Source organism: Struthio camelus, chromosome 16 (genome assembly GCF_040807025.1).
Source record: "Struthio camelus isolate bStrCam1 chromosome 16, bStrCam1.hap1, whole genome shotgun sequence".
Classification (NCBI taxonomy): Eukaryota; Metazoa; Chordata; class Aves; order Struthioniformes; family Struthionidae; genus Struthio; species Struthio camelus.
The window spans coordinates 1,448,697-1,463,673 of NC_090957.1; the positions used below are offsets into that span (position 1 = coordinate 1,448,697).

At 67.6% G+C, this 14,977-nt stretch overlaps 1 protein-coding gene across 2 annotated transcripts; it reads right to left on the bottom strand.

Moving 5' to 3' along the window:
- Positions 1-3,472: 3,472 nt before the first annotated feature.
- Positions 3,473-12,009, bottom strand: FOSB (FosB proto-oncogene, AP-1 transcription factor subunit). 2 transcript variants are annotated; one of them, XM_068910249.1, is made up of 5 exons: positions 11,019-12,009; positions 8,110-8,418; positions 7,893-8,000; positions 5,448-5,600; positions 3,479-5,242 (listed from the first exon to the last, which is right to left on the bottom strand). In XM_068910249.1, exons 1-5 carry the CDS (start codon positions 11,142-11,144, stop codon positions 5,177-5,179), a joined length of 762 nt encoding a protein of 253 aa, XP_068766350.1. In that variant the 5' UTR covers positions 11,145-12,009; the 3' UTR covers positions 3,479-5,176. The 2 variants fall into 2 exon arrangements, with proteins under 2 accessions (XP_068766348.1, XP_068766350.1); XM_068910247.1 differs by having other exon boundaries at positions 3,473-5,600.
- Between the last annotated feature and the right edge of the window lie 2,968 nt (positions 12,010-14,977).

A 14,977-nucleotide genomic window follows, 5' to 3' on the forward strand; every position in this document is an offset into this window, starting at 1 on the left:
GCGGGGACAGGGATGGGGACGGGGACAGGACCGTGCACGGACACACGGGTGGATCGAGCCATGCACGGACCCGCAGGGACAGGGATGGGGACGGGGACGGGACCGTGCACAGACGCATGGGTGGATCGAGCCGTGCATGGACCTGCGGGGACGGGGACAGGACCGTGCATGGACACACGGGTGGATCAAGCCGTGCACAGACCCGCGGGGATGGGGACAGGACTGTGCACGGACGCACGGGTGGATCGAGCCGTGCATGGACCTGCGGGGACGGGGACAGGACCGTTCACGGATGCATGGGTGGATCGAGCCATGCACGGACCCACGGGGACAGGGATGGGGACGGGGACGGGACCGTGCACGGACACATGGGTGGATCGAGCCGTGCACGGACCTGCGGGGACAGGGATGGGGATGAGGACGGGACCGTGCACGGACACGCGGGTGGATCGAGCCATGCACGGACCTGCGGGGACAGGGATGGGGACGGGACCGGGACCGTGCACGGATGCATGGGTGGATCGAGCCATGCACGGACCCACGGGGACAGGGATGGGGATGAGGACGGGACCGTGCACGGACACGCGGGTGGATCGAGCCATGCACGGACCTGCGGGGACAGGGATGGGGACGGGACCGGGACCGTGCACGGATGCATGGGTGGATCGAGCCATGCACGGACCCACGGGGACAGGGATGGGGATGAGGACGGGACCGTGCACGGACACACGGGTGGATCGAGCCATGCACGGACCTGCGGGGACAGGGATGGGGACGGGGACAGGACCGTTCACGGATGCATGGGTGGATCGAGCCATGCACGGACCCACGGGGACAGGGATGGGGACGGGGACGGGACCGTGCACGGACACATGGGTGGATCGAGCCGTGCACGGACCTGCGGGGACAGGGATGGGGATGAGGACGGGACCGTGCACGGACGCATGGGTGGATCGAGCCGTGCACAGACCCGCGGGGACAGGGATGGGGACGGGGACAGGACCGTGCATGGACGCATGGGTGGATCGAGCCGTGCACAGACCCACGGGGAGAGGGACGGGGATGAGGACGGGACCGTGCACGGACACGCGGGTGGATCGAGCCGTGCACGGACCCACGGGGACGGGGATGGGGACGGGGACGGGACCGTGCACAGACACACGGGTGGATTGAGCCGTGCACAGACCCATGGGGCCGGGGCCGGGGCCGGGGCCGGGTGCAGACCCCCGGGACAGAGGCGGCTCGGCGCGGGCGCGCAGCGAGGCTCCGGCCGTGCCCGGCCGGCCCTGGCGCGCGGGTCCCGGCGTGAATCACCGCCGCGGCGCCCCTGACGTCAAGGCCTCGTGCCAGGAAGGCGCCGGCAGGAAACCCCCCCCCCCGGCCCCCCGGCGCCGCTCGGGGGCACCAGGGCCAGGCTGCCGAAGGGGGGGGCAAGGGACCAGCCTGGGCCACCCCCCCCCCAAACTGGGCAGTGTCCCCCCCCAAAACTGGGCGAGGGCCCCCCTCCAATTGGGTGAGGACCCCCCTCCAAAATAGGCAAGAATCCCCCCAAACGGGGCAGGGACCCCCCAAAATTGAGGATGGTCCCTGCCTAACTGGGCAAGGAAGCCCCCCAAAAGTGGGCAAGGATCCCCCAAACTGAGTAAGGACCCCCCCCAATCTGGGCAAAGACCCTGCTAAACGGAGGATAGACCCCCCCCAAAATGGGCGATGACATGCCCAGATTGGGCAGGGACCCCCCCAAACTAGGCATGAGCCCCCCCCAAACTGGGCAGAGAACCCCTTAAAGTGAGGAAGGATTCCCCCTCCCCAAAATGGGCAAGATCCCCCCCAAAATGGGCAGAGACCCCCTGAAGTGAGGAGGCCCCCCCCAAAATAGGCAAGCATTCCCCCCCCCCAACTGGGCAAGGACCCTCCCAAAATGGGCAGGGACCCCCTAAATTGAGGAAGGATCCCCCAAAATGGGCAAGGACCCCCGCCAAAGTGAGCAAAGAGCCCCCGAAACTGAGCATGACCCCCCCCCAAAAATGGGCACTGCCCCCCCCTCCCGGTGCCCCCCCCGGTTCCCCTCGGCTTGGGCTCCCCCTGGCGGCCGCTCGCGGGGCTGCAGCCTCCGAGTTGAGGGCGCGGCCCCTTTAAGAGCCCGGCCCGGCTAGAAGGCCCGCCCCTCCCTTTCTGATTGGCAGGTGGGTAGACCAATAGAAAGGCGTGGGGCTGGTGAGGGCGGAGCAGCTCACCCCCCCGCTGCCGGAGTGGAGGGGGCGGGGCTAAATGGGGTGAGGGCGTGGCCACGCGAGGGGGCGGGGCCTGAGGCACGCCCTGTGACACTGGGTGCCGTGTCCCCAAGGTGCCGTGACACCGGCTGCTGTGACATTGGGTGCTGTGTCCCCAAGGCGCCGTGACACCGGGTGACATGTCCCCAAGGTGCTGTGACACCGGCTGCTGTGTCCCCAAGGTGCCATAACACTGGGTGACATGTCCTCAAGGTGCCATGACACCAAGTGACATTTCCCTGGGAGTCATGTCCCTTGGGTGCCATGTCCCCAAGGTGCTGTGACACCAGCTGCCATGTCCCTGGGAGCCATGACACTGGGTGCTGTGACACTGATTCCATGTCCCTTGGGTGCCGTGTCCTCAGGGTGCCATGACATTGGGTACTGTGACGTTGGGCACCATGACATCAGGCATCGTGTCCCCAAGTAGCATCACCCACAGGCTCCATACGCCCAGGCTCCTTGTCCCCACGCCATGGTGACCCTGGCGCGCCACGTCCCCAGGCGTCCCTGGGTGCCGTAACCCATGGGCTCCATGCCCCCCAAGGATGCGATGTCCCCAGAAGCTCCCAGATCCAGGTGCTCCATGTCCCCAGGGACCCCCTACCAACCCCTGGACTCTGTGTCCCTAAGGAACAGGCTCTACGTCCCCATGGGCTTGGTGTCCTCCCACAGACTCCATAGTCCTACAGGCTCAGTGTCCCCAGAGCATCATCCCCAGGAGCCCCACATCCCCACGAGCTCTATGTCCCTATGAGTACCATCATCCCCACGAGCTCCATGCTGCCACGAGCTCTGCGTCCCCATGGACTCTATCGTCCTCATGAGCTCCATCAGCCCCATGGGGCTCCATCTTCTCCATGAGCTCCATTGTCCCCCTGGGCTCCATCATCCCCATGAGCTCTGTGTCTCCACAAGCTCCAGCAGCTCTGTCTTCTCCATAAGCTCTGTGTTTCCATGAGCTCCGACATCCCCAAGAGCTCCATCTTCTCCATGGGCTCCATCATCCCCATGAGCTCCATATCCCCCCAGAACTCGATGGCCTGAGCACCCCACAGCCAGGAGACCATCCCCAACCCAGAACTCGGTGACACAGAGCCAGGCTGGACCGTCCCCTCGTGAACGGGGACAAAAACACAGCAGAGGACCCCCCCCCCCCTCCCCTCGCAGGCGCACCGGAAGCAAAGACGAGCCGCAGAGCCGATCCAAAGCGGGTTTTATTGGCCACGTTGCAGATGGGGCGAGCGCGGACGCGGGGGCCGGGCCCCCGTAACAGAGTCACAAATACAGCACAGGCAATAATAATAATAATAATAATAAAAAATTAAACATCTCCCGGTGGCGGGTGGCCCCGCGGGGCCAGCCGCACGCAACAAAAATATATATATAATATATATAGAGAAAGAACAGAGTCAACGCTGGCAAAGCTTGGTCACGCAAGAAGGACGGCGCAGGGCAGGGGAGGCCACAGGCACTGGGGGGGGGGTCCCAGGGGACAGGGCAGGGACCCCCTCAGGTGATGGAGATAGGGATACTCCAGGGTGCTGGAGATGCCATGCAGCCTCCTGCAAGGTGGTGGAAACACCTGGGACTGTTGTGCTGACCCCCCCACCCCCAGGGTGACAGCAACCGGTCACAGGCACCTCCAGGGGACATCCCCCCCCCCCATGTACCAGAGACCTCCATCTCCAGGAAGGAGATGGAGATGTCACATAGACCCTCTTGGGATGATGGAGAGGTTGCATGGACACCTCTGGGTGACAGGGACACTAAATGGATCTCCAGAGTGATGGAGACCCTGCCTGCCCCCCCCCCCCAAAGGTTGACAGAGATGCCACATAGACCTTCTGGGGATGATGAAAAGGTTGCATGGACACCTCTGGCCAACAGGGTCACCAAATGGACTCCCAGGGTGATGGAGACGGCCCTATAAGGTGCCAGAGACGCTGTATGGACCCTCTTTGGAAGATGGAGATATCACATTGACCTCCCTGATGGAGAGGCCCTACAAGGTGGTGGGGACCCCACCAAGAGGGCAACAGAGGTACTGCACAGACCCTCTTGGTATGAGGAGGAGGCTGCATGGACATCCCTGGGGCAACAGAAATGCCACACAGACCCCCTGGAGATGCAGACCCCCCCATGATGACGGGGAGGCCCCACAAGGCATCAGAGAGCCCCACCAGGAGGGTGATACAGATACTGCACAGACCTTCTTAGGTTGACAGAGAGGCCGTGTAGGCCCTCTTGGCATAATGGATATGCAGCATAGACACCTCTGAGGTGCTGGAGATGCTGCATGGACCCTCTGGGTGATGGAAGTGACCCTCTAAGGTGCTGGAGGCCCAACAAGGAGGGCAATGGAGATACTGCACAGACCCTCTTGGGACGACGGAGAGGCTGCACAGACACCTCTGTGACAAGGAAGATGCTGCATGAACCCTCTTGGGGCGCTGGAGAGGCTGCATGGACACCTCTGCAATGACAGAGAAGCTGCATGAACCCTCTTGGGATGACGGAGAGGTTGCACAGACACCTCTGGGACAAGGAAGATGCTGCATGAACCCTCTTGGGACGACGGAGAGGCCGCATGGACACCTCTTGAGACGATGGAGGACGCCGCGCGGACCCCCCCCCTCAACCCAGGAGGTGCTAGACCCCTCCTCACCAAGGCGCCGGCTCCCCCCCAAACCCCTTTCCCATTGCACCAACACACCCCAGCCGGGGTCACAAGAGCCAGAAACCAGAAAAAATATATATAATATCTCTCCCCCTCCCCAGGGAAGGCGCCAAGGGCTGGAGCACCCCAGTTTTGTTTTTGTTTTGGAAAGGGGGGTTGTTTGGGGCCGGGGTGGTGGTGGGGGGGGGGGGGGGCGTTCACAACGCGAGGAGCGAGGGAGAATTCAAGGAGTCCGAGGACTGGTCGCTGCTGCTGCTCCGCTGATGCGAGGCTCCGCAGGTCGCTCCCTCTGGGTAGGTGAACACAAACGAAGACGTATAGGAGGGGTTAAGCGGTGCCGGCGCCGGCGGGGCGCCGGGCGCGAAGCAGCAGCTGGGGAAGGGGCCGTCGGTGCCGGGGGCCTGGCTCTGCTGGAAGGGCACCGCCGGCGCGGGCAGGAAGGCGGCAGCGGGCCCGAACGGCTCCTCTTTGCCCGGCATCCCCAAAGAGCTCACCTCGGCGGCGCTCAGCTCGCCCACGTCCTCGAAGGGGAGCTTGCAGCCCGGCGCGTGGGCCACCAGCACGAACTCCAGGCGCTCCTTCTCCTTCTGCAGCTCGGCGATCTCCGACTCCAGCTCGGCTTTCTCCTCCTCCAGCTGGTCTGTCTCCTGGGGGGGGGGGGGGAGAGGAAGGTGAGAATGAGTGGGGAGGACTCTGGTGGGATACCTGAGTGGCCCCCCTCACACAGGGGTGGCAGGCCCCTTTGATGTCCCCAGCATGGGTGACCTTCTCTGATGTCCTCAGCTCCTGGGGACATCAGCATCCTCCTTCAGCATCCCCAGCATGGACCTGACCCTCTCCATCAGCATCCTCCTTCAGCATCCCCAGCATGGACCTGACCCTCTCTGATGTCCTCAGCTCCTGGGGACATCCGCATCCTCCTTCAGCATCCCCAGCATGGACCTGACCCTCTCTGATGTCCCCAGCTCCTGGGGACATCCGCATCCTCCTTCAGCATCCCCAGCATGGACCTGACCCTCTCTGATGTCCCCAGCTCCTGGGGACATCCGCATCCTCCTTCAGCATCCCCAGCACGGACCTGACCCTCTCTGATGTCCTCAGCTCCTGGGGACATCAGCATCCTCCTTCAGGATCCCCAGCATGGACCTGACCCTCTCTGATGTCCCCAGCTCCTGGGGACATCCGCATCCTCCTTCAGCATCCCCAGCATGGACCTGACCCTCTCCATCAGCATCCTCCTTCAGCATCCCCAGCATGGACCTGACCCTCTCTGATGTCCCCAGGAGCTGAGGACATCAGCAGCCCCCTCTGATGCCCCTAGGCATGGATCTGTGCCCTCCAATGTCCCCTAGCTCCTGGGGATGGCATCACCTCCATCCAACATCCCCAAGTATGGATCTGTCCCCCTCTGATGGCACCAGATCCTGAGGACAACATCAGCCCCCTCTGTTACCCCTAGGCACAGATCTGTCCCCCTCCAATGTCCTTCAGCTCCTGGGGACACCACCCCCCTCCAGTGTCCCCCTCCTCTGATCTGCACCCAATGGCATCACTTTGTCCCCTTCATGGCAGGGGGCATCATGCACCTCCAACATCCCTGGGCATAGATCTGTCCCCAGATCATGGGGACATGCTTGCCCCCCTGCAATGTTCCCACATCACAGGGACATCATCCTCCTGCAGTGGCCCTAGGTATCTCTGGTCCCCTCTGATGTCACCAGATCAGAGACAGTGTCCCACTCTGATGTCCCTGGCTCTTGGGGATGGTGTTGCCCCCTGCAACACCCCTGGGCATTAATCTGCCCCCCTCCAATGTCCCCAAGTCCTGGGGACAGCATTGCCCCCCTCTGATGTCCCTGGGCATCAACCTGCCCCCCATCCCATCTCCAGGGGACATCATCCCCAACTCCCTGGGATCTGACCCCTAGGGATCAGTCTGTCCCCCTCCAGTGTCCCCAGATCACAGGGACCTCAGCACCTGCCTGACACCCCTAGGGTGGGATCCATCCCCCTCTGCCATCCCCAACTCCTGGGGACATCATCACTCCTTTCTGATGTCCCTAGGCTTCCCTTCTAGTGGCCCTGGCTCCTGGGGACCCACCATCCCCCTCTGATGTCCTCAGGTCCTGGGGACACCATGGTCCCTCTCCAACATCCCTAAGCCCTGGGGACAGAGCCATCTTCTCTAACACCCCCATGTCCCCAGGAGCTGCACCCATAGGGAGCAATCTGTCCTCTTGATGTTCCCAGGGCCTGGAGACACCCTTGTCCTCTCCAGCAGCCCCAAGATCCAGCAGCCATAGGGATTGATCTGTCCCCTTCTGATGTCCCCAGGTCCTAAGGACATCATCCCCTACAACACCCCCAGAATCTGAACCCATAGGAACAACCTGCTCTTTTCCAACATCCAAGTCCCAGGGACACTGCCATCTTCTCCAATGTCCCCACATCCCTGGGATCTGCACCCATGGGGTCTCTGTCCAACACCCCCAGGACCTGCATCCATAGGGAGCAACCAGTCCCCCTCTAACATCCAAGTCCTGGGGACACCATCATCCCCTCCAGCATCCCCAGGGTCTTCAGGCATAGGGAGCCATCTGTCCCCCTCCAATGTGCCCAAAGAGGGGACAAAGGCGTCCCCAGGATCTGCACCCATAGGAGCCACGTATCCCCTCCAACATCCCCAAGTCCTAGGGACCCCATCGTCCCCCCTAACGTCCCCAGGATCTGCATCCATAGGAGCCATCTGTCCACTTCCAACATCTCCAAGTCCCGGGGACATTACCATCCTCTCCAATGTCCCCATGTCCCCAAGACCTGCACCCATGGGAGCTATCTATCCCCCCCAACATCCCCAAGGCTAGGAACACCGCCGTCCCCTCCAACATCTCCAAGCCTTGAGGTCACCACCGTCCCCCTCCAACGTGCCCAGCACTCACCGCCTGCAGCCGGTCCGTCAGCTCCCGGCGCCGGTTGCGGCACTTGGCGGCGGCCAGTTTGTTCCTCTCCCGGCGCACCCGCCGCTTCTCCTCCTCCTCCGGCGTCAGCTGCGAGGGCAACAGCACCATCAGCCAGGGCATCACCCCCCCCCAAAAAAACACCCCAAATCCCACCTTCCCCCCCCCCAAAACCCCACGTCATGAGGACGCCACTCACCGTCTCCTCACGGCTGCGGCGGGGCCGGGCGCGGGTGGGCCGGGCGGCCCCCGGCGAGGGTCCCGTGCCGAAGGTGCCCATGCCCGGCGTCGAGTAGCTGGGTCCCGGCAGGTCGTAGGGGTCGACAGGGGCGGTGGGGGGCGGCGGCTGCTGCTGCTGCTGGTGGGCCATGGGCCCCCCCGGCGGCTGCGACTGGGCCACTGAGGAGATGAGGGTGGGTTGCACCAGCCACTGCAGGTCCTGGCTCGTGGTGATGGCCGTCACCGTGGGCACGAAGGAGCTGGGCATATCCCCCAGGCCGCTGCACTCCTGCGGAGACGGGGCACGGTCAGGGCACGGCCGGGGGCGTCACCGCGCTTGCGCCCGCGCACGAGGGTCCCTGCCACCCCAGCACCCGGGCACAAGGCTGCTTGCACCCGTGCACAGGTGTCCTGCCACCCCAAAGCCCAGGCACAAGGCTGCTTGCACCCATGCACAAGGTCCCTGCCACCCCAAAGCCCAGGCACAAGGCTGCTTGCACCCGTGCACGAGTGTCCTGCCACCCCAGCACCCGGGCACAAGGCTGCTTGCACCCATGCACAAGGTCCCTGCCACCCCAGCACCTGGGCACAAGGCTGCTTGCACCCGTGCACGGGTGTCCTGCCACCCCAGCACCCGGGCACAAGGCTGCTTGCACCCATGCACAAGGTCCCTGCCACCCCAGCACCCGGGCACAAGGCTGCTTGCACCCGTGCACGGGTGTCCTGCCACCCCAGCACCCGGGCACAAGGCTGCTTGCACCCATGCACAAGGTCCCTGCCACCCCAGCACCCAGGCACAAGGCTGCTTGCACCCACGCACCAGGGTCCTGCCAACCCGGGCACAAGCCCTCGCTTGCACCCACGCACCAGGGTCCCTGCCACCCCGGCACCTGGGCACAAGCCCTCGCTTGCACCCACGCACCAGGGTCCCTGCCACCCCAAAACCAATGCACAAGCCCTCGCTTGCACCCATGCACCAGGTCCCTGCCACCTCGGCACAAGCCCTCGCTTGCACCCATGCACCAGGGTCCCTGCCACCTCGGCACCACTGGGCAAGACTCCACCACGCACAGGGTCCATGTCCCCCAGCACCCATACTGGGGACCTCGTCGGCACCCACGCATGAGGTCCCTGTGCCCTGCCACTGGTGCATGACGTCTCCGGCACCGACGTGCGAGACCTCACTCGCACCCGCGCACGGGGTCCCTGGCCCCAACAGGAGACACCTTGCCTGCACCCATGCACCAGGCCCTGCCTCCGAGCACCCGTGCACAAGACCCCCCCCAACACTGGGGCACAAGGCCCCCAGCCCGCAGGGTGCAAGGTGCAGCACCCGTGCACAAAGCCCCCAGCCCCCCCAGCACTGGTGCACCAACGTGCAAGACCACCCAACGCATGTGGGTCCCCCCCAGCACCCAAGGGTGCACAGGAGCAGCTCTGGGGAGCTCTCCCCATGCTCGGGGGTGCAGATTTCTGCTCCCCATTACACCTAGACCCCCCCCTCCCCATTTGCACCAAGGATGGGGGGCACCCAGAGGATACCAGGGGGAGCACTGAGCTCCCCCCCCGAATTGCACCAGGAGGAGGGTCTGGCTGCCCCTATCCTTGGGTAGGCCAAGTTGGGGTGGGGGCACCCAGCCCCCCCCCCACACACATTGCACATGGCTCCTATAGGGCTGCACCAGGCCGAGGTGGGGGCTCCAGGCCCTCCCCTTCCCCAGTTACACCGGGAACCAGTGGTGGAGGAAGGGAATGCATTTCCCCCCCCACCAGGGGGTAACGGCTGCATTGGGTGCCCCCCCCCCCCGGTTGCACTGAGAACCGGTGGTGGAGGAAGGGAATGCACTGCCCCCCCCCCAGGGGGTAACGGCTGCATTGGGTGCCCCCCCCCGGTCGCACTGAGAACCGGTGGTGGAGGAAGGGAATGCATTCCCCCCCCCCCAGGGGGTAACGGCTGCATTGGGTGCCCCCCCCGGTTGCACCGAGAACCGGTGGTGGAGGAAGGGAATGCATTCCCCCCCACCAGGGGGTAACGGCTGCATTGGGTGCCCCCCCCGGTTGCACCGAGAACCGGTGGTGGAGGAAGGGAATGCATTCCCCCCCCCCCAGGGGGTAACGGCTGCATTGGGTGCCCCCCCCGGTTGCACCGAGAACCGGTGGTGGAGGAAGGGAATGCATTCCCCCCCACCAGGGGGTAACGGCTGCATTGGGTGCCCCCCCCGGTTGCACCGAGAACCGGTGGTGGAGGAAGGGAATGCATTCCCCCCCACCAGGGGGTAACGGCTGCATTGGGTGCCCCCCCCGGTTGCACCGAGAACCGGTGGTGGAGGAAGGGAATGCATTCCCCCCTACCAGGGGGTAACGGCTGCATTGGGTGCCCCCCCCCGGTTGCACTGAGAACCGGTGGTGGAGGAAGGGAATGCATTCCCCCCACCACCAGGGGGTAACGGCTGCATTGGGTGCCCCCCCCGGTCGCACCGGGGCTTGCACGCTGCTGCCCCCCACCCCACCCGCTCCGCTCCGGCCAGCGCGCGCCGCTCCCCCCCCCGCACAAAAAAAACCCGCTCCCGCGGGGGCGTGTCCCAGCGCGGGCCAATCAGCGCGCGGCGCAGAGGGGGGGAGCGGGCGTGTCGCGCGGCCAGCCAATCAGCGCGCGGGGTCCCGCCGCCCCTTAGCAACGGGGGCGGCCGCCGCGTTCCAAAATAGCCGGCGCGGGAAGGGGAGGGGAGGGGGAAGGAGGGACGCACGCAGCGCGCGCGCGCGCGCTCCCCGTACGTGCGCCGCGTCATCACGGAGGGTTCCAGCGCGTCACGCGTTTACGCACGACCCCGCCCCCTCGGCGTCCAGCGCGCGCCGCCGCCGCCGCCCCCTCCCGCCGCCGCCGCTCACCTGCGCGGCCGCCGCCGCCGTGGGGCTCCCGAAGGAGTCCACCGAGGACAGGTACTGCGACTCGGCCGACGGCGACGAGCTGCAGCGCGACGCGGAGTCGTAGTCACCGGGGAAACCCTGGTACATGGCCCCGGGGAACCGGGGGCGGCGGCGCCACGCCAAGGCTGCACCGGGAGCGGGTTGTGGAGGAAAGTGGGGCGGGGGAGTTGGGGGGGGGGGCCGCTGGTACCGGGCCCGTCAGGCCAACGGCATCGCTGCGGCCGCCGCCGAGCTGCCCCCGCTCCCCCCCCCCCCGCCGCCGCCGGGGTCGGTTATCCGGTGGGAGAAGCCCCGCTCCGCCGGTTTAAGGTGCCGGTTTAGTCCGTTGCAAAGTGCCGGTTCGCAGCTACGAGGCGCCGGTGCACCTGTCGGACGCGGTGCGCCGCCGGGCTCCGGGTCAAACTACCGGCGCGCCGGTACGTGGAAGTCCCGCTCCGCCGGGCCGAGGCTCCGGTGCGCCCGCCGCGGGCTCCGCTCCAAACTCCCGGGTCCGCCGGGACAAAGCTCCGGTTGGAAAGTCCCGAGTCCGCCGGGACAAAGCTGCGGTGCACCCGCCGCACGCTCCGGTTCCGAGTCGGCCGCTTGCAAAGCTCCCGTTGCAAAGTCCCGGTCCGCCGGTGCCAAGCTCCGGGTCACAACTCCGAGTCCGCCGGTCCCAAGCTCCCGTTGCAAAGTCCCGCGTCCGCCGGTGCCAAGCTCCGGTGAGCCCCTCCCCCCCGGCTCCGGTTGCAAAGTCCCGCGTCCGCCGCTGCCGGCTTCCGCTGCCCCCGCGCCAGGCTCCGCTGGCGAAAGCGCCGGCCGCGGTGGAGCTCCGGTGCCCGGTTCCCCGGTATCCGCCGCCGCCGAAGCGCCTCCGCACGCGCTTTTATGAATGAACCGCTTGGCCGCCGCGCGCCCGATTTATACGGCGGAGCCCCGCCCCTCCTCCGCTGACGTCACGCGGCGGCGCGGCCCCGCCGCCCCGGGCCCCCGAGCCGCGCCGGGACCCGCCGCCGCCGCCACCCGTCGCCGGTCCCGCTCTGCCGCCCCGCCGCCCGCCGCCGCCGTTAAAAGGCGCCTCGGCTTCGGCGGGAGAGGAGGGGATCCCCTCGCCCCGCCCGGCCGGAGTTCCTGTGACGCAATTAGCCATATATGGGCTTGTCTCGGCTGTGTTTGTTTGGTATCCTAGCAATGACGTCAGAGGGAATCCCTTCCTCGCTGCGCTGCCGCCGCCGCCGCCGTCGCCGCCGCCGGAGCAGCGCGTATTAATAGAAACGGGCACAACGGTTCTAGAAACGGCCCGAGCACTCCGGGACGGCGGCCACGGGGCCCCCCCCGGCACCGGGGACCCCCCCGGTAACGTGTGTCACCCCCTCCATCGGGGACCCCCCCGGTAACGTCGTCCCCCCCCCACCGGGACCCCCCCCGGGAGCTTCCCACCCCCCCCCTCGACACCGGGACCCCCCCCCGGTAACGTGTGTCACCTCCCCCCCATCGGGGACCCCCCCCGGGAGCTTCCCATCCCCCCCCCGGTAACGTGTGTCACCCCCCCCATCGGGGACCCCCCCGGGAGCTTCCCATCCCCCCCCCCGGTAACGTGTGTCACCCCCCCCCCATCGGGGACCCCCCGGTAACGTCCCCCCCCACCGGGACCCCCCCGAGGGGCTTCCCATCCCCCCCCCGGTAACGTGTGTCAACCACCCCCCATCGAGGACCCCCCCGGGAGCTTCTCATCCCCCCCCCGACACCGGGACCCCCCCCGGTAATGTGTGTCACCCCCCCCCATCGGGGACCTCCCCTGGTAACATCCCCCACACACCGGGACCCCCCCCGGGAGCTTCCCATCCCCCCCCCACGGCACTGGGACCCCCCCCCCGGGTAACGTGTGTCACCCCCCCCATCGGGGACCCCCCCGGGAGCTTCCCACCCCCCCCACGGCACTGGGGATCCCCCGGTAACGTGTGTCACCCCCCCCCATCGGGGACCTCCCCTGGTAACGTCCCCCCCACACACACCGGGACCCCCCCCCGGCAGCTTCCCACCCCCCCCCGGCACTAGGGACCCCCCCGGTAACGTGTGTCACCCCCCCACACCAGGGACTACCCCCCCCCCACCGCCGACCTGGGATCCCCGCGGTGCCCCCACCGGGCTGTTACCGGGACCGGGCACCGGGGGGGGGGGGGAAATCCCCCGGGGGGTGCTGGTACCGGGAGCAGTGGGAGCCAGAGTGCCGGGGGGGTCCCGGTCCCCCCTCCATTGGGTCCCCTTGCAGGTGGGGGCAGCGCCGGAGGGGCAGAGGGCTGGGGTCCTGCTGGGGGCTGGCACTGGGGGGGGACTGAGCCCCTAGGGGGTCTTGGGGACACACAGGGGGTGCGGGACCTGGGACAGGGACACGGGGGGGTGCAGGGCCTGGGACGGGGACACACGGGGGGGTGCAGGGACTGGGACGGGGACACACGGGGGGGGTGCGGGACCTGGGACGGGGACACACGGGGGGGTGCGGGGCCTGGGACGGGGACACACGGGGGGGTGCGGGACCTGGGACAGGGACACGGGGGGGTGCAGGACCTGGCACAGGGACACGGGGGGGTGCAGGGCCTGGGACGGGGACACACGGGGGGGTGCGGGACCTGGGACGGGGACACACGGGGGGGTGCGGGGCCTGGGACGGGGACACGGGGGGGTGCAGGGACTGGGACGGGGACACACGGGGGGGTGCGGGACCTGGGACGGGGACACACGGGGGGGTGCAGGGCCTGGCACAGGGACACACGGGGGGGTGCAGGCCTGGGACGGGGACACACGGGGGGGTGCGGGACCTGGGACAGGGACACGGCGGGGTGCAGGGCCTGGGACGGGGACACACGGCGGGGTGCAGGGCCTGGGATGGGGACACGGGGGGGTGCAGGGACTGGCACAGGGACACACGGGGGGGTGCAGGGCCTGGGATGGGGACACACGGGGGGGTGCGGGACCTGGGATGGGGACACACGGGGGGGTGCGGGACCTGGGACAGGGACACGGGGGGGGGGTGCAGGGCCTGGGACGGGGACACACGGGGGGGTGCGGGACCTGGGACAGGGACACGGGAGGGGGTGCAGGGCCTGGGACGGGGACACACGGGGGGGTGCGGGACCTGGGATGGGGACACACGGGGGGGTGCGGGGCCTGGGACGGGGACACACGGTGGGGTGCGGGGCCTGGGACGGGGACACGGGGGGGTGCGGGACCTGGGACGGGGACACACGGGGGGGTGCAGGACCTGGGACAGGGACACGGGGGGGTGCAGGGCCTGGGACGGGGACACACAGGGGGGTGCAGGACCTGGGACGGGGACACGGGGGGGTGCAGGGCCTGGGACGGGGACACACGGGGGGGTGCGGGACCTGGGACGGGGACACATGGGGGGGTGCAGGACCTGGGACAGGGACACGGGGGGGTGCGGGACTGGGACGGGGACACACGGGGGGGGTGCGGGACCTGGGACGGGGACACACGGGGGGGTGCAGGGCCTGGGACGGGGACACACGGGGGGGTGCAGGCCTGGGACGGGGACACGGGGGGGTGCAGGGCCTGGCACAGGGACACACGGGGGGGTGCAGGCCTGGCCCGGGACCGCGTCGGCGCAGCCAGCACCGTGTCACCACGCTCCCCGGTGCTGCGCAGCTGCCAGAGTAACCCCGGAGCCAGCCGCCCCCATGGCGTCCTGGGTGCTACCGGGCCGGGCCGGGGCCGGGGTTATTCTAGGTGCCCTGGCACGGCCTCGGGGCACTGTGCCCATCACCGTGGCACAGGGCAGATGCCCAGCATTGCCAGCCATGCTGTGCCCATCACCGTGGCACAGGGCAGATGCCCGGCATTGCCAGCTGAGCTGTGCCCATCACCGTGGCATGTGGCCGGTTCCCTTTTGGCAGGATGCCCAGGCTGCTGGCTGCCCCGTG